This window comes from Pan paniscus, chromosome 11 (assembly GCF_029289425.2).
Source record: "Pan paniscus chromosome 11, NHGRI_mPanPan1-v2.0_pri, whole genome shotgun sequence".
Taxonomy (NCBI): Eukaryota; Metazoa; Chordata; class Mammalia; order Primates; family Hominidae; genus Pan; species Pan paniscus.
The window spans coordinates 2,711,235-2,728,747 of record NC_073260.2 but is presented as its reverse complement, the minus strand read 5'-3'; the positions used below and the strand labels follow the sequence as shown (position 1 = coordinate 2,728,747).

General features: G+C 66.2%; 1 protein-coding gene across 7 annotated transcripts; it reads left to right on the top strand.

Annotated features, from left to right (window-relative positions):
• The first annotated feature begins 7,939 nt into the window (after positions 1–7,939).
• On the top strand, positions 7,940–17,420 carry EGFL7 (EGF like domain multiple 7). 7 transcript variants are annotated; one of them, XM_003816966.5, is made up of 10 exons: positions 8,117–8,134; positions 9,717–9,810; positions 13,265–13,386; positions 13,581–13,697; positions 14,638–14,753; positions 14,946–15,041; positions 15,201–15,362; positions 15,982–16,046; positions 16,653–16,815; positions 16,991–17,420. In XM_003816966.5, the coding sequence occupies exons 3-10, from the start codon at positions 13,307–13,309 to the stop codon at positions 17,011–17,013; spliced, it is 822 nt and encodes a 273-aa protein (XP_003817014.1). In that variant the 5' UTR covers positions 8,117–8,134; positions 9,717–9,810; positions 13,265–13,306; the 3' UTR covers positions 17,014–17,420. The 7 variants fall into 7 exon arrangements, with proteins under 7 accessions (XP_034785435.1, XP_034785434.1, XP_003817014.1 ...); XM_055117464.2 differs by lacking the exon at positions 8,117–8,134 and having other exon boundaries at positions 9,704–9,810; XM_034929541.2 differs by lacking the exons at positions 8,117–8,134; positions 9,717–9,810 and adding an exon at positions 10,776–10,841.
• Positions 17,421–17,513: the final 93 nt, after the last annotated feature.

Sequence of the window (17,513 nt, the reverse complement as noted above, 5' to 3'; positions counted from 1 at the left end):
GGCAGTGTGGGGTCTGCCGGGCAGCCTGAGAGAGGAGTTTCCAGTCATTGCCCAGGCAGGGGTGGCTCAGGAAGCTGCAGTCCCCCCCGAGAGGCCTGATGGTGCTGGGCGGGTTTGCGGCATCCCGGCTGAGAGTCCAGTTGGTGTCACCTGGGCCAGGATGGTGGCCAGTGGCAGCAGCAAGGATATAGGCATGGGGGTGATCCCGCCTGATGCAGAGTCACTGCCAGGGCCTGGGGAGGGACCTGCCCCGTGTCCCCTCCCTGCCTGGGGAAGGGCCCGGACCACCTTCACACAGTCACCCTAGGGCACTAATGGGGAGTGAAGGAGCCGCCCCCCCAGAGCAAGACAGGGAGCTGGTGTTGAGACATGCAGGACAGGGCGCTAGGATGCAGGGGTGCAGGGTGCTGGTGTGGAGAGATGCAGGACAGGGCGCTGGGGTGGAGACTGCAAGGTGCTAAGGTGGGGACGCACACCTGGCAGGGCTGGAGGGAGCACGGGCTGGTGGCAGCCTTGCCTCTCAGGCTGCTCCGGGCCAGGGTGACTTGGGAAAGCCAGGCTCGAGAGGTGAGGCGTTGCCTGGGGTCACACGGCTGGCAGGAACGGCCAGGGCTGGCTGCAGGGGCCCGCACTGCCCTCCCGCCTCCACCAGAACCCGCTGTGTTTATTCAGGGACGTGAGGGGGTGCCCAGGTCCAGCAGGTGTTAAGCCGAGCAGAGCCTGCAGCCCCAACGAGACAGCCACGGGAGCTCGGCACCCTCAGTCCCCCAGACAGGGCTCTTCCCCTCTTTGGGCCTCAGTTTACCCATAGGTGAAAGGAGGGCACAGTTAGATGGTCCCTAAGGCCCCAGGGACCCAGGCCAGCCTTGCCCTCCCCCCAGCCCCAGCAGTAGGGCATCTGAGCCTTTCATCAGGAAAAGGAGACTAAATTTATGCCTCAGGCCCCCTCTGCGCTTGGCGGGGCAGAGGTCAGGCTTCCGGCAGCCCCCACCCCTTGACGCAGTTCCCCTTCCCCTCTGGGGGGCTCTGGGGGGGCTCTATTGTTCTGGAGGGCTGGTTCCCAATCTCCCCGAACACTCACTTCCTGTTTCCTGGCTGAGAGGAAACAGAGATTCCTGACCAGGCAGATGCCTTTTTTTCCCTTTCTCTCTTTACATTTTTTAAGGGTATTAAATAATAGTGATAATATGACGGCAGCCTTGGTGCTGAGGAGTGTGGACTCCGGGACTGGAGGAAGCCCAGGGCCACCTGCATGGGGCTCTGTTGACCCTCCTTCGAGAATCTGCTGGAAGCTATGGACCCCTCCTCCCTCCCCACCAGGGAAGGGCCCGGACATAAACTGTGTGCACTGTGACTGGGAACAGGGAGACCCCGGCACCCTCCCCAGGACTCCCAAGACCCTCCACGCCCTGATCTGACACGTGGGGAAACTGAGGCAGAGAAGCCTTCAGGGCACCTATGGTCCCTGACCCTACCGGAGCTCTATGACAACCCCGCAAGAGAGACAGGGATGATGCCTCCAGGGAGGGACCCTCACACCCTTCCCAGAAGCCCACAGACCCCAGACACACGGGCATCCCCAGGGGAGGGGCCCCCCGCCACTGTGCCTTGCGGAGACTGGGGTCCCTGTGGCTCTGGGTTCCAGTCCAGCCCTGCCGGGGAAGGCCCTGGGAGCTTGAGCAGCCACTCCCATGGGGCCTCAGTTTCCTCGTCTGTAGATGGGGTCAGATCATTGCCTCCACTTCGCAGGGCCAGGGCAATGGCCCCAGGAGGAGACACCCGAACGCAGCACCTGCTCACAGGCATCCACCGTCTCTCCCGCTATTTTCTCCCCTAAAAGCTTGGAGCGCCTGGTCCCCAGCTCTCCCCACACGGGCAGGCGGGGAGAGAACAGGGCGGCCCCCAGATCTCCCCAGGCGGGCAGGTGGGGAGAGGACAGGGCGGCTCCAGCTGGGGGCCGGGCTGCTGAACTGCCGCCACCTCAACTGACTGCCCCACAGGCCCTGAGCTCTCGGGAACTTCTCCTTCCGTCGCGGGAGATGAAGTGCTTTTTCCCCTTGACGTTAACGGCTGCCCCATCCGTCGGGCCTGGGCAAATCACAGCCCACCGAGTGGGACTTCTGTGCCATGTACTGGCGCCAGGCATGAGGGCAGCCTCAGGGGGCCGGCAAGTCCCCCTTCCTCAGCCCCATGGGAACCTCAGCAGGGGTGGGAAGCAGTCTCCAGGGCCTGCAGGAGCGGGATCCCGGAAGCTGGACACTGGGACCAGCCCCGTTCGTGGCGCTGAGGACCCCGAAGGGACACGCGAGGCCCTGGCAGCCGCATTGGGTGGGGACTCTGAACTCACTCGAGGGTCACATGACCCTCCTTCAAGAATCTGCTGGAAGCTACGACTCGAGGGTCACATGACCCTCCTCCAAGAATCGGCTGGAAGCTACGGACCCCTCCTTCCTCCCTCCTGGGAAGGACCCAGGCACAAACTGTCTGCCCCATGACTGGGAACTGGAGACCCCGGGACCCTCCCCAGGGCTCCGAAGACCCTCCATGCCCTGGTCTGACACGAGGGGAAACTGAGGCAGAGAAGCCTTCAGGGCACCTATGGTCCCTGACTCTACTGGAGCTCTATGACAACCCCGCAAGAGAGACAGGGATGAAGCCCCCATGGAGGGACCCCCACACCCTTCCCAGAAGCCCACAGACCCCAGAAGCACAGGCATCCCCAGGGGAGGGGTGCCCCACACACTAGGGGGCTCCATCTGGGGCTCACCCTGCTCAACAAGGCTTTCTCGAGAGTCAGACCACCAGTGCCCACCTCGTGAGCTGCCAGGCAGCACCCAGTGTCCATCTGGGGACCCCTCTCCCAGGCTCACTCCACAGTGGAGGCCTCTTCTCTCTCCTCCCCTCCAGACTCCCTGGGTGCTGCTGGGGACATCCACGGAGCCTGCAGCACACAGCCCCCTGAGCCCACACTGCGCTCTCACCCCAGCCAGGTGTCTCCCCTGTGAAGCAAGTCTCTCCCTAGGGACGGATTCTGCTGTTTAAAAAATAAGATTTTCTTCACCTTCCTACATGAACAAAAATAACAATACAGCAATACCACTGCAAAATCATCAGAATGGCTAAAATGAAAAAGACAGACAACAGCAAGTGCTGACAAGGGTGTGGGGCGGCCAAATGCTCCTGCACTGCTGGCAGGGGACCTGAGAACTGCAGGGCATTCCCTGGCTTCCTGCCCCTCCTGGGACTGGGGACCCCCCAGGGACAGCCTAAGGGAACTGCATTTATCTTCACATCTGCCAAAAGATAACACGAAGATGTTCAAAGCTAAGCCCCCAGGCTGGTAAGAGCTCCAAGGCACCAGCAGTGTGTGCAGAACTGGGGGGAGTCTGTTCTCCCAGGGATGCTCCCATCACCTGCTGCCAGCAGTGGGGCACGCCAGTCCCCTGGGGTGTGGCCAAGGGGCTGTGTCTCCTGCCTGGGCTGCCGGCCCCTCTCAGGTTCACTTTCCCATCTCTAAGCCCACGTCTCGCTGCAGTTCGAGTTTGCCAGGCCACCAACGGGTGACACGCCTGGCGCAGTGGGGGACTCCGCACCTTCTGCGCACCTGCTCCAAGTCACCTCTTCCAGGTCCGGGTCCCTGCCCTGTGGAGCGCGCACCCTGGCAGGGGCATGGAGCACCGGCAGGATTGGACTTTGTGCTGAGTGTGGTGGCGCCTTAGGAGGAGGTCACACAACCCGATGTCTCCCTCCGCGAAACTCCCTGAGCACTGGGTGTGAAGGGCAGCGGCGCCCAGCAAGGCCGAGGAGGGGCGACTGTTATCCAGGCAGGAAGCGGGGTGGACCGGACCAGGGTAGGGGCAATGTCAGGAGAAGGGGACACTCAGATGCAAAGCCGGTGGGGACCTGCCAAGAAGCCAGCCCACAAGGCCATGGACTCCTCCACGCCATCAGCTGGAGCAGTGGGCAGCCCCAGGAAGGGAGACGGGAGCGGCCAGGGGAAGGGCGAGGGGTCCCCCGGGCGACCCCCGAGGCTCAGGTGCCCGGACTCCAGTCCTGGGCCTCCATTTTCCACCCTTGAACAAGCGGCTTCCACCTGTGAGCCAGCCGCCTCCTCTGAAAATGGAAGCCCCTCAACTCAGAGGGTGTCGCTCTGGGGCGTGGGTCAGGGGCCGGAGCAGGCAGGGAGAGGAGAGAGGAAAGGCTGGGGACCCTCACTTCTCCCTGTCCAAACCCTCGCTCGGGAGCAGACGGCTCCTCTGCCCGCAGGCACCCCGCCCGGCAGCTCCCTCCAGCCCCCGTCGGGTCCGGGACGTCCTCTGATGGGAAGGTTCCACCACATCCGTGGCTGACAGAGCCAGCCCGTCCGAGGCCGGGGGGCGCTCGGGGTAAACAGGAAGCCCCATCCCTCCCGCACTCTGCTTCACTCCCTCCTCCTGCACCTCCTGCAGCCCGGCTCCCGCGGCCGCGCCTGGTGCCCCTCTGTCTCGCACCACCTGAGATGCCCAGGCTGGCCTCTGCCAGGGGCTTAGTCTGCCCTCTCCTGGGGCTTCAGAGGCCAAAAGCACCCTGGTGAGGGGTCCGGGAGGCCCGGGAGGGCCCGGGGGGCTCTGCCAGGCCCCTCCACGCCTCTCTGCCCAGCCAGCACGCTCTGGGAAGGTAAGGCAGCCCTTCCCCTTATAACTAACCTCAGAACATTCCCAGGTGGCTGGAAGGCCACTGGACAACATGGCCCTGCTGACAAGAGAGCCAATGGGGAAACTGAGGCCTGTGTGGGGCACAAAGCTGGGACCAGAGCTCCAGCTTCCTGCCCCTGCCGGGCCTCCGCCTCTGACGCCACCCCAGGCAGGGTGAAGCCCTGGGCTCCAGACCTTCCAGTGCCCAGATGAGGACAGGCGCAGGCCTTGGGGTGGCCACACTCTCCCACCAGGTCTCCCCCTCTGTGCTGGGCCCCTGAGGTGAGGGGAGGAGGCCAGGCGTGGGGCCCGGCCTGGCTTCTGTGGGGCTGGAGCCTGGGCAGGAGGCACTGCTGACTCCCAAAATGATTCCCTGCTGAAGGTCTGTGCCATGATCCCAAACACACGCCACCAGAGCGGCCAGGGCAGGGAAGGGGGCACCTCCAAGGACCGGAGGGTGAGGGAGGGGCCCGCCTGCCCCTTGCTGAGCCCCTGGGCCTTGGGCACAGAGTGTGCTCCACCCATACCAGAACCCGGGGGCAGCCCCAACCCCCTGGACCCCCAGTACCCTCTGGCGTCCAAGAACCCATGTCTGTCCCCTGCCAACCCCCCGCCCCTCCTGTCCCCGCTGGGCCCCCGACATTAGGGCAAGGCCCCAGCCCACCTCCTGTACCTGCCTCTGAGGCTCCAGGAGCCCAAGAGAGTGGAGTGCCCCTCCTGTGGTGGCTCCAGGCTATGGGATAGGGCAAAGCTGGCACTCTGGGCCTGAGCCCAGGCCTCCTTCCCTTGGGGAGGGTCTAGTCTTGGCCTGGGGAGGGGCTGGGGGCAGGGCAGAGCTTATCAGGAGGGGGTTGCAGTGAAGAACAAGTTGGCAGCAGGCGGTGGCCAGCCCCCCAGGCTGTCACCCAGGAGTCCAGTGCCAGGAGGACAGCCTGGGGAGGACGCAGACTCTGCCCTCGCCCCTGGCCTGTAAGCACAGCAGTCAGTTCACCGGGAAGGCCCCCAGCGGGCCAAGCCTTAGCAACTCGTGCACTCGGCTACTTAGCTACTCCTGCCCCGAGCTGTCCCCTGGCCGGATAGGTCTGATGACAGGGGCTGCTCCAGGTTGGGACATAGGACAAGCTGGGGTGGGGGACATGGGGCTCCCCAAGAAGAGGAAGGAAGGGTGAGGCGGCCTCCTGTGCCAAGCATCCCAGCCCTGTCCGGCCTCCAGGCTCACCTGGGCCGGTCACTTCTCCCTCTGGGCCTCAGTTTCCCCCTCTGTACACAGAAAGGGCTGGATCTAGCCCACCCCATGCTTGTGGGTCCTTCCACCAGGAGGCCAGGGCAGATCCAGGGGCATGCAGGTGGGGGAGGAGGGGGCAGGCCGCAGGGATGCAGGCAGAGGGCAAGAGGGCACCTCCTGGGATGGGGGCACAAGCCTACTGGGCCCCTATACGGTGGAGTAGCTAAGTAGCCGAGTGCACGAGTTGCTAAGGCTTGGCCCGCTGGGTCCTTCCCAGTGAACTGACTGCTGTGCTTACAGCCAGGGGCGAGGGCAGAGTCTGGGTCCTCCCCAGGCTGTCCTCCTGGCACTGGGCTCCTAGGTGACAGCCTGGGGGACTGGGCCCAGCCTGCTGCCAACTCATTCTTCACTGCAACCCCCTCCTGACAGCTGGAGGGACAGGCTGGCCAGGGCAGGATGAGCCCCTGGGTGGGAGAGCCAGGGGGCCGAGGGAGGCACAGGGCGGCTGAGGGTGCAGCCAGTAGGGTAAGGGTCAGATCCCAGGGTGGCCTAGTGTGGAGGAGGTGGGGAAATGGGGTTCTGCCTGTCTGCTCCAACCTCGGGGCAGGGGCCACCTCTGGAAAGAGGCCCCTCCCGCTCAGACCAGCGGTGCCTGGGTGCCAGGAGCGCCCCCTTAAACCAGCTCAGTGACCATGGAGCAGGTGCAGAAACAGGCCCGGAGAAGAGTGAGGGCCTGCCTGGCTGAGGCCCTGAGCCCTGACCACAGCCTGGCGCCCAGAGCAGACCCTTCCCCTGGCCATGGGTAGAGGGGAGCTGGTTCCTGCTTGAGAGGGAGGCGCATCGCGTGTGGGTGAGGTTTCCACCTGCCCTCCAAAGTCCCGTGGGGAATTTCCCCAGCTGCCCCAGCCTCCCTTGGCTCAAGTTGCCCAGCTGAGTGGGGCTGGAGAGGTGGGGGCACACTGACCGCCCAGGGCCAGGGAAATGGGGGTGTCCCAGGCATCAGGCCGACAGGGGCTGACCTCAAAGCAGGGCTCACACCCCACGGACAGCGGGGTTGGGAGAGGCCCTGCTCTCCTGGGGTTCCAGGCGTGCCCTCCAAAGCCACCCAGCTCCCTTCGGCACCGTGTCCCCTCCCACCCAGCCCACCTTTGCCACAGTGGCTCGCTCGGCCTGAGGCTCCCACTGCCGCCTGAACAGGGAAGCTGAGGGTCAGACCTGGAGGCTGGGACGCCGGGAATCTGACAGAGCACCCCCTGTGATCACCCACAGTGTCCCGCATCCCTCCCCACACCCCCGGCCGCAGCCTGCTGCCAGCCCAGAGCACCCCTGTGAAGTGGGGCTGAGGGCGTTGGGCCTGCTTGCCCATCTCCAGGGCAGGGGCTCACAGCCTCACTGGCGGCTCTCTTAGGGGAGAGAGCTTGGACTCCATGCTTGTCCCCTCCCGTCACCCCCTCACCATGGGCCTCAGGGACCCACGGAACAGGCTGTTCTCGGACCGCTCAGCCTGTCTTGCCACCCCAGTCCCTTCCTGCCGGGCCTTGCCACTTGCCATCCCTCACTGGTCAAGGCTCCCGTGTGGCTGGTCCCTGCCTTGGCCTGGGGCCCCTCCAAGCTCCCGTGCTGTGTCACACACATCTGGGGGTGTCCTGGGGGAGGGCCCAGCATCCTGTGGCCCAAAGATGCAGCAGCTCCCTTCTGTCCAGCCACACGTGAGCATGGCCTGTGGACCCACGGTCCTGGGAGGGCCCTGGGCTTACGTCCTCCACCCCACACTCTCCCCAGGGTCTCCAGCAGGGTCCAGCCCTGGTTTCTGGCTGTTTTGGGGCTAGACTCTGATGGCCCAGGGGACGGCTTCCCCACCCCTGGGCAGTTTGTCCAGGCCCCCTCACACGGTGGCCCCCACCCCCCTCAGCCTCCTGTTTGTCCGACGACACGTCCCCGTTATCAGCGGAGAACACACACAGGAAGTCCGGCTGGGAAGGGCCCATCCCAATCCCGATTACCCAGGACGGAGCATAAAAAGCCGCCCTTCCTCGCCCGGGGGGAGCCTCCCTGCACCAAGCTGGCCCCGCACGGCTGCAAGGGAGGCTCCTGTGGACAGGCCAGGCAGGTGGGCCTCAGGAGGTGCCTCCAGGCGGCCAGTGGGCCTGAGGCCCCAGCAAGGGCTAGGGTCCATCTCCAGTCCCAGGACACAGCAGCGGCCACCATGGCCACGCCTGGGCTCCAGCAGCATCAGGTATGGCGGGGTGGCCTCGGAGGGGCAGGGAGCGGACAGGGCGGGCCCCCCGTGCCCCTCACTCCCGCTGACCGCGGTGCCCGCTGGCTGCTCCGCAATCTGCTCCCCAGCAAGGTCACAGGGGAGGGGTCCCAGTCTCCTCCCCTTCTGCACAGAGGAGGCCACTGAGGCCCCTTGGCCAAACGCCTGCTAGTGGGTGGCCCAGCATAGATCCCAATCCAGTCTGCTGACTCCAACACTTCACCCCCAGTCGCCCTTCCCCTGAACCCCACCCTCTGGCCTCTCTCTCCCTCCGCAGAGCAGCCCCTGCGGTTGGCAGCAAAGTTCAGCTTGGCTGGGCCCGCTGTGAGGGGCTTCGCGCTACGCCCTGCGGTGTCCCAAGGGCCGAGGTCTCCTCATCTTCTCCCTAGCAGTGGATGAGCAACCCAACGGGGGCCTGGGGAGGGGAACTGGCCCCGAGGGAGAGGAACCCCAAAGCCACATCTGTAGCCAGGATGAGCAGTGTGAATCCAGGGTGCGGGACGTGGGGCTCAGGCTTAGGGATGACTTGGTAGGGTGCGGTGGGCAAATGGGTGACTCTGTGGGCCCCCCTTGGACCCTGGAGAAGCCCTTGTTCTCCTTCTCCCCAGCCTCATGCAGAGTGGCTGAAGCCCCATCCCAAAGCCCCCAAAGCCATAGTGGGTCCTAGAAGGCCCCACTTTTTGTCTCATACGTCCACACCAAGAAGCCTGTCTGAGAACCCCCACTTTCCAAATGGTGCCTAGCCAGGATGGGGGCAGCAAGGGCTGACTCGGGGCAGCCCTGGAGCTGCCCTTTCTGCTCCATCGCCTCTTCCAGACTCAGGCAGGAGAGGTGGGGAGGCAGGTCAAAGGGTTAAGTGACCGCAGATCCAGAGATGAGGCCAGGGGCAGGGGACAGGGAGGGTGGCGGTGGCTCTCCCACCCAGAGGCCCCCTAGGCCCCACTCTGAACACTTCACTGCTGGGGGCTAGGTAAGAGCTGCCCTGCGTGGGCTCAGGGCGCCAGGAGCCCTAGGACTCCCCAGTCAGATGAGGAACGCCCCCTGACAGCAGCTGCTCTGGTCGTCCCTCGGACCATGTGCCAGGGGCTTCCAGGGCCCCTGGTCCAGAGCAGTGGCCACTGGATTGCAGGGTGGGGCGGCCTCATTTTGGGGACTCCTCTCTGGGGACCTGGGCCCCTCCCTTCCTCCAGCTCCCATGCACCAAGGTAGGACCAAGCTGGTGGCCCTCTCGGACCCATCTGCAGGCCCCTTGCCCAGCACCCTGGGTTACATGGAGAGACCTCCGGCTCCACTCACAGCAGCCTCCCATCCCCATGCCAGGGAGTCCAGGGCTGGAGGCAATAACCCCATTTTACTGAGGCCAGGGGCTGCGATCCGAGAGGACAATCAGCTTAGGACAGGATGGGGTCGGGGTAGGTGCAGGACAGGGGCCTGTAGGCCTAGTGCAGGCAGAGGTCCCACAGCAGCACCGAAAGCTGGTCCCCGGCCCCTTCCCAGCCCCCAGACATCAGGGTGACCAGGACTGTGCGGAGGCACTGACGCACACCTCCTCTCCAACCAGCAGCCCCCAGGACCGGGGAGGCACAGGTGGCCCCCACCACCCGGAGGAGCAGCTCCTGCCCCTGTCCGGGGGATGACGGATTCTCCTCCGCCAGGTGAGTCCCAGCAAACCCCTTGCTCCGAGGGAACACTTCTCACACCGGCACCCACGCGGGTTATGACACAGGGCGCTGGCTCCAGCTGGGGTCTGAGGGGCTGCTGAATTGGGCTGGCCCGAGCCCCACGTGCCGCGCCCGCAGTAACAGCTGTAACAATTGTTGTGTGGCCACGACCTCACCATCACTAGATCCCAGGGCTGTTTAGCCCCATCTTATAAATTTGGAAATGGAGGCCTGGAGAAGAGAGGTGACCAGCCCAGGGACCTCTGGTGTGAGGAGACTCTCTGGGGGCCTGTGGATTCGCTGGGAGGAGTGTTCTGCGATGGCCCTGACTGTGCTGAACTCAGCAGTGACCCAGTGACCCCGGTGAGGGTGCCTGATGCCTGAGAGAGGGCCAGGTGGGGGCCGGCGCAGGGGCCCCCAACCTAACACGCTAAGGCTAGGAGGCAGGCCTGGGCTCTGCCATGTGGTCTCAGAGGAGATCTGGGTCTCTGGGCCTGCGGTGGGGACGGTCATGATGCCCACTGCCTGCGAGGCTGCAGAACCCAGCTCAGTGCTAACCTGCGCCGGGCGCCTACCGCGCGGCCCCCCAGCGGCTGAGATGGGCGTCCCGGGGTGGTTTTCAGCCTGGGGGGCTTGAAAGCTAGCAAAGGGCCCGCAGCCCCGTCAGTGTGGGCGCCCTGGGCGGCCTCTCCTGGCTCCTGGTGGCCGGGCTTGGTCGTGCGTCCCCAGCGACCGCGCAGCGAGCGCCCTGCCGCGGGGACTCGGGCCCCAGGATTCCCGGAGCGGGGCTGGCGGGCCGCGGCTCAGAGGCGCGTTTGCGTCAGCCCCGGGTTCCAGCAGAGTCACTGCCCGCCCGGGGGCAGCTCGTCCGCCGCGGGGCCTCAGTTTCCCCGTCTGCGCAATGGGGGCGGGGCGGGGCCGCCAGGTGGGGCGGGGCCGGGGGCGGGGCGGGGCGGGGCTCGGGGCCCCCACGGCGCGGGCTCGGGCGGCAGTGGCGGCGGCGCGTGCGCGCCCCGGATCCGGCGGTGAGTGCGGAGCGAGCGGGGCGCGCCGGGGTCGGGGTCTGCTCGCCGCCCGGGCTGGGTCGAGGGCGGGACCCGCGGAGCCCCCGGGGGCGGGGAACCTGGCCGCGCGCGGAGCTGGGGGCGGCTCCGGGACGAGGCAGCGCGACCGCTGGGGCCGGGGGGGTAGCGGGCCGGGGCGCCCGCGGCTGGGTCGGGCCGGGCCGGGAGAATGGGCCCAGCGGCCCCGGGAACCGGCTCCCCCTGCCGGCGGCGGGCGGGCGGCGCGGCGGGGAGGGCCGGGGTCGCCGCGGCCCCTCGTCCGACCCGGCGCGACTCAGCGCCTCGGGGCCCAGCCTATGCTGCCTGCTCCGCCCCCCGCGAACCCCGGAGCCAGCAGCGCGGCTGGGAGGGGGCGGCGGGCAGGTCCGTCTCGCTCCGCCTCTGCGCCCTCCCTCGTGGGCCCCGAGGTCCCCAGCCCTGCTCCCGCCGCGAGGGGTCCGCCAGTGCCTGCGGCGCAGCCAGGCCCCTCCCTCTGCGGACCCGGGCTCTCGCGGGTGGGGGCTGCGGGGCTGCTGCCGGGCAGGTGGGGAGGGAGCCCGTGGGCGCTGGGGGCACGGGGACCGGACTGCTGGTCCACCTGGAGCCGCCGCCCCCTCCCCGCCCGGCACCCCTGGGTCGAGGCTGTGGCCCCCCCCAGGGAAATGGGGCTTGCAGCACCAGCTCGGAGAGCACCACGGGCTTCCTCTGGCCTCGGGAAAAGCATGACTTTCAAAAATTGAGTCTCCACTTAGCACCACTTCCTTTCCAGACGACTCTCAGGAATTGTGGGGGGTGCTGTGCGAATATGTGTGGGGGGCAATGAGGTCTGGGAGATTCGCCTCCCCCCAGGCCCGCCCTGGCATCCCCCTGCTCACATCAAGCCGCCGGGCCGCTGCCCTACCTCTTCCTTCCCGGGTCCTACTCCCCAACGTCCCCCGACTTCGAGTCTTGCCTTGAGGTCGCACCAGACCCAGCCCCTAACAGTGTCCTTCATCCAGGGCCCATCCCCAGAGTTAATCTCCAGCCAGCTCTGCCCCCTGGACAAACTCCTGCCCAAAAACTGCTGTGATGCCCCCCCTGCCCCCAAGCTAAGTCCCCACCCCTCAGCTGCCCAGGGCAGCCTCTGCCTAGTTGGTGGCCTCTGCCCTGCCCTCCTCTCTCCAGCGCACAGGGGACAGGAGGCCCAGGAAGGACCCCCAGCCACACTCCCTGCTGGGACCGGGTGATGCCTTGGCAGTGCCCGTGGGAAGCAGGTGTGGGATCGTGCTCCACACCCAGTGGGGCTGGCCAGCAGCGACTGAGGACAGTGTGACTATTTATAGGACTGGCTGTCAGAGCTGAGGAGGGGCCTCAGAGACCCTATTCTAGTGTGTGAGGAAACTGAATCCCAGAGAAGGGACAGCCTTACCCCAGCCTCTGCCCCCACCCGAAGCCTGGCCTTTCCCTGCGGAGGGCCCTGCAGTGCCTCGGAAGGAACCCACCCAGCCTTTGGGAAGCACCCGTGAGAGGCCCTGGGTGGGACCCTGCAGCATGGCAGGGGCTCGCCAGCTCTCCAGACCCCTGGCTGCGCATAGGACAGAAGCCCATTCCCGGCATTGTCACAGACCATTAATTCTGGGCTCTCTCGTGCTCTCAGGAAGCCTCACCCGGGCCCCTGGCTCCTGCTGCACAGCCAGGAGGGGGTTGGATTCCGGTTCCAGTGACACTGTCGGGGGCTGCTCCTCACCCCCAGGTGTGCACCTGGCACAGCCACTGTCCCAGGATCCCTGGAGGCTGACTGCACACATATCCCAGCCTGGGAGGGACCCCCTCTAAAATGAAGGCCGCCCCTCTGGTGGTCTTAGAATGTGTGCACCCCCCGCACGGTTCCTGCTGGCTTGCAGCTGCTGGCCCACCTACTGGGGCCGGTTCCACACTCAGATGAGAAATCCAATTCCAGAAGGGCTGAGGCCGGCAGGTCCCTGGTGGGGCTGGATCCCAGCTCTGCCCACGAACACCCCGTTTGCACAGACTGGGGTGCAAACTCACCCCTGCCCTGCTGTGAGGAGGGCCCTGGAACCAGGCAGGACAGGAGAAACTGGGCCACCCGTAGCTGGAGCCATCCTTCCCGGAGCCTCGGGCAGATGCCCAGCAGGATCCACTCGATTCCTGCACCAAGAGCTCTGGACAGCGTCACCCCCCCTGTGGCCCCCAGGCTGTGGCCCCAGCTGTTTGTGCCTGGTGAGGGTCTGGCTAGCTGGAAGAGGGGGCCAGCGGAGGAGAGAGTGGGCGCCACCGTGGGGCTGTCCCACTGGTGGAGGCTCCAGCGGAGATGAGCTGGGCAAGCCTCGCGGAGCAAGTGCAAACTGCACCCGCGTCCTGGGGGCATCTGCGGGGAGACTTAGGGGTCATGCTTTGTGCCCCAGGCCACCCAGAGGAGAAGGCCACCCCGCCTGGAGGCACAGGCCATGAGGGGCTCTCAGGAGGTGCTGCTGATGTGGCTTCTGGTGTTGGCAGTGGGCGGCACAGAGCACGCCTACCGGCCCGGGTGAGCCAAGCCCTAGCCTGGGAGTGCTGGGGTGGGGGGACCGGGAGCCCTCAGCACCTCCTAGAGGCAGCCCTCAGCACCTGTCGGGGACTCCCTGGGGGTTCCTGCTGAGGGTCCTGCCCCGGCCACAGGTTCCCATCATTCTTGGGTCCTGCTCTGGGACTCCTGGGCTGACCCCCTCTCCACCCCCGCAGCCGTAGGGTGTGTGCTGTCCGGGCTCACGGGGACCCTGTCTCCGAGTCGTTCGTGCAGCGTGTGTACCAGCCCTTCCTCACCACCTGCGACGGGCACCGGGCCTGCAGCACCTACCGGTGAGTGCCCCACCACACCGAGCTCACCCAGCCCCAGCCTCCCAAGTAGGCCACACATCAGCATGTCAGGGGCGAGGCGGGGGTGAATCCTGGGACCCAAGATGGGAAACTGAGGCCAGAGCCATGAGAGGGCTGCCTGAGATGGGCGACCCAGGGCGGCCGGAGCCAAGGGGTTCCACGATCACCTCCAGTGTCCTAATCCTTGCTCTTGCCCCGACACGTCTCAAAGGACCGCACCTCTAAGAGCATCCCCATGTTTAGAGGGGTCACCCATCCTGTCTGCACCCCTCCACTTCCGGGGGACTAACCCCTCCCTACCCTGGCATCCCTGGCTGCAAGTTGCCATATACACAGAATGGTGCCTGACTCCCCTGGTCCCACTCCACTGGGCACCCCCCTCCACATGACGGCCCCCAGTGGGCACAGATGAGACCGTGAAATGTCCTGTATGCCCACACAAGGGGCACACACCCCTAAGTCTCCGCCTGGGGCAGAGTCCTTCCTGGGTGTGGGAGCTCCACCCCCTGCTGGGGGAGGGGCCTGGGAATTCAGACTCCTGGAGGTTTAAGAAGCGCTCCGATGCCCAGGGCCCACACTCTGCCGTGACTCGCCGTAGGCCGGGCACACCCTCTCCTCTGGGGCCTGGATGCCCCCACAGTAGGAGGCCAGATAGGTGGGGGCACACACAGGCCTGGCCACTGCCTCTGCTCCATGCGGAGTGTGGCTGGGCCTTCCTGCTGTGGCTTGAGTCCCGGCCAGCACCGGAAGGCCCAGGCAGGGAAACGGCTGTGCAGTGACCCCTCCGTGCCATCCCTTGAGGAGAAGACCCTTGGGGGCATGCTGGGGTAACCCTGTCCACTCTGAGAGGGGACTCTAGATGCCCAGCAGGTGACTAAGGGGGAGTAGGATGCCCCTCTGAGCTGTCCCACCCACCCCACAGAACCATCTATAGGACCGCCTACCGCCGCAGCCCTGGGCTGGCCCCTGCCAGGCCTCGCTACGCGTGCTGCCCCGGCTGGAAGAGGACCAGCGGGCTTCCCGGGGCCTGTGGAGCAGGTGAGGGCTACGTCCCTCGGCGCCCGGTGTTAGGAGGGCGACTGTTCCCCAATCTTCCAGCAACGCTCCTGCTGCTTTTCTTGAACCCCGAGCAAAGCACCACCTTGCCGCAGAGCACCCCCTCCCTAGCAGCTGCCCCCACAGGGTGCTGGGGACCCAACTGAGCTGGTGACCAGCCTCCCCCGCCCACAGCAATATGCCAGCCGCCATGCCGGAACGGAGGGAGCTGTGTCCAGCCTGGCCGCTGCCGCTGCCCTGCAGGATGGCAGGGTGACACCTGCCAGTCAGGTGAGGCTGGCTCTACCCTGGGGGGCCCTGGAAGGGTCCTGGGCACCTCCTTGCATGTCCTGGGGTTACTGCTGGCCCATGAGTGGGTGGTTGTGAAGGGAGCTGTGTGGGCAGGACCCCTCCCGCAGGCATGGCCGCCTGACACCCCGTTTCCTGCAGATGTGGATGAATGCAGTGCTAGGAGGGGCGGCTGTCCCCAGCGCTGCGTCAACACCGCCGGCAGTTACTGGTGCCAGTGTTGGGAGGGGCACAGCCTGTCTGCAGACGGTACACTCTGCGTGCCCAAGGGAGGGCCCCCCAGGGTGGCCCCCAACCCGACAGGTAAACAGCCCTGGCTGTGCCTGGCCTGGGGAGGCAGGCAGGCAGTGGACATTGCCGTGTGGCTGTTAGGCATGGTGGGGGGCACTGGAATCTGGGCGGAAGGCGGTGGGGGCTCCCTCTCCAGGGAGGGAGGATGGGGAGGGAGGATAGGTGGGTTCCCGAGAACTGGGGGCAGGTTGCCCGGAGCCTCATATCAGCCAAGAAGGCAGAAGTGCCCCATCCCGGGGTCCTGTCTGCATCCAGCGCAGCATTCTGGAAGATGCCACGCCTCCGCTGGCGACGGGACATTATTACTTTTGGTACGCGCTGTGACACTTCAAACTCGTACCGTGAGTAATAATGCGCCGTCCACGGCACCGCATCGAAAGCGCCGCTGAGACCTCAGCCTTGACCTCCCTCAGCGTGGCCGGGACCCTGAGCCTCTGCGCAGAGCCACGCGCCCCGACGTACTTAGGCGGCACAGCCCTGAGACCTCTGGCCAGCGCCAGGCAGGCAGCGGGGGCGGCAGAGGCCTGGGCCTGAGTCTTCTGGCTCTGCCTCTCCCTGGGGACAGGAGGGAGCCTGGGGGTGTGGGTGGGGAGCCGGCCGGCCGTGACCCAGCGCCTGGCTCTGCCCGCAGGAGCGGACAGTGCAATGAAGGAAGAAGTGCAGAGGCTGCAGTCCAGGGTGGACCTGCTAGAGGAGGTGAGGCGTGGGGGGGGGGCAGGTCCTCACGACAGCAGAGGCCCAGGCCCGGGTACAGGCTCCGTAGTCTCCTGGGACATGGTCCCAACCCACGGATGGCTAGGGGTGGTCTGGGAAGGTCCTGGCCCTGGGGAGGCGGCTTCCTCGCTGCTGACTGCCGAGGGGGCCCTGGCCTGGATCCATGCTGGGCAGAAGCAGCTGGACACTGACCAGGAATCCCCAGGGCTGGAGGAACCAAGCTTGACAGCCCCCCAGACAATACACAGAGCCTGGACCCAGACGAAACCTCCCCACCCCCCACCATCTTTGTCCCCACCAGGACAAAGAGCTCCTGCCAGTCTTCCCACTGGCCAGTGGTCCAGCTGTCCCCCAGTTCTGCTGCCAGGGACCCCAAGGCTGGGACCACCCCGCCAGCCTGACGCCCCAGGCACCCACTCTGCCGCAAGCTTTTCTGCCACGGCAGCCCCCTCTAGTGGACACTTGGAGCCCTGCCGCGGAGGCTGGGGCTGGAGGCTTGTGGAGCCCTTCCCAGGGGTCCTCCCTAGACCCCGGTGGAGCAGAAAGGGCGGGGGCCGGCCCAGGGTCACTGCTCTTCTGCACCCGCAGAAGCTGCAGCTGGTGCTGGCCCCACTGCACAGCCTGGCCTCGCAGGCACTGGAGCATGGGCTCCCGGACCCCGGCAGCCTCCTGGTGCACTCCTTCCAGCAGCTGGGCCGCATCGACTCCCTGAGCGAGCAGATTTCCTTCCTGGAGGAGCAGCTGGGGTCCTGTGAGTGCCCCCACCCTCCAGAGCCCTCCTCCCGGGTCTGGGCCCAGTGGGCCTAGAGGGGCTACCCAGGCTTGGGGGTCGGGGGCGACCAAAGGCCAAGGGGTCAGTCAGATCTAGCTGGGCGGGGAGGCTGTGGGGAGCAGTGATCTCTGACCTTAGCCTCATCCAACCCTAGGCTCCTGCAAGAAAGACTCGTGACTGCCCAGCGCCCCAGGCTGGGCTGAGCCCCTCACGCCGTCCTGCAGCCCCCATGCCCCTGCCCAACATGCTGGGGGTCCAGAAACCACCTCGGGGTGACTGAGCGGAAGGCCAGGCAGGGCCTTCCTCCTCTTCCTCCTCCCCTACCTCAGGAGGCTCCCCAGACCCTGGCATGGGGTGCGCTGGGGTCTTCTCTGTGAATCCACCCCTGGCTACCCCCACCCTGGCTACCCCCACCCTGGCTACCCCAACGGCATCCCAAGGCCAGGTGGGCCCTCAGCTGAGGGAAGGTACGAGCTCCCTGCTGGAGCCTGGGACCCATGGCACAGGCCAGGCAGCCCAGAGGCTGGGTGGGGCCTCAGTGGGGGCTGCTGCCTGACCCCCAGCACAATAAAAATGAAATGTGAGCTGCTGTGTCAGTGGATGGACTGGGGGCCTGGGAGGAGGGCGCTCACCTCCTGGCCACCCCTCCCAGACCCACTGCTGGGTGCCGGCTGGCA

Coding starts and splice junctions, on each gene's coding strand:
- EGFL7 (XM_003816966.5), top strand. CDS start 13,307: ATGAGGGGCTCTCAGGAGGTGCTGCTGATGTGGCTTCTGGTGTTGGCA. Junction 13,698..14,637: donor CGGGCCTGCAGCACCTACCG/GTGAGTGCCCCA, acceptor CCCACCCCACAG/AACCATCTATAGGACCGCCT. Junction 14,754..14,945: donor TCCCGGGGCCTGTGGAGCAG/GTGAGGGCTACG, acceptor CCCCGCCCACAG/CAATATGCCAGCCGCCATGC.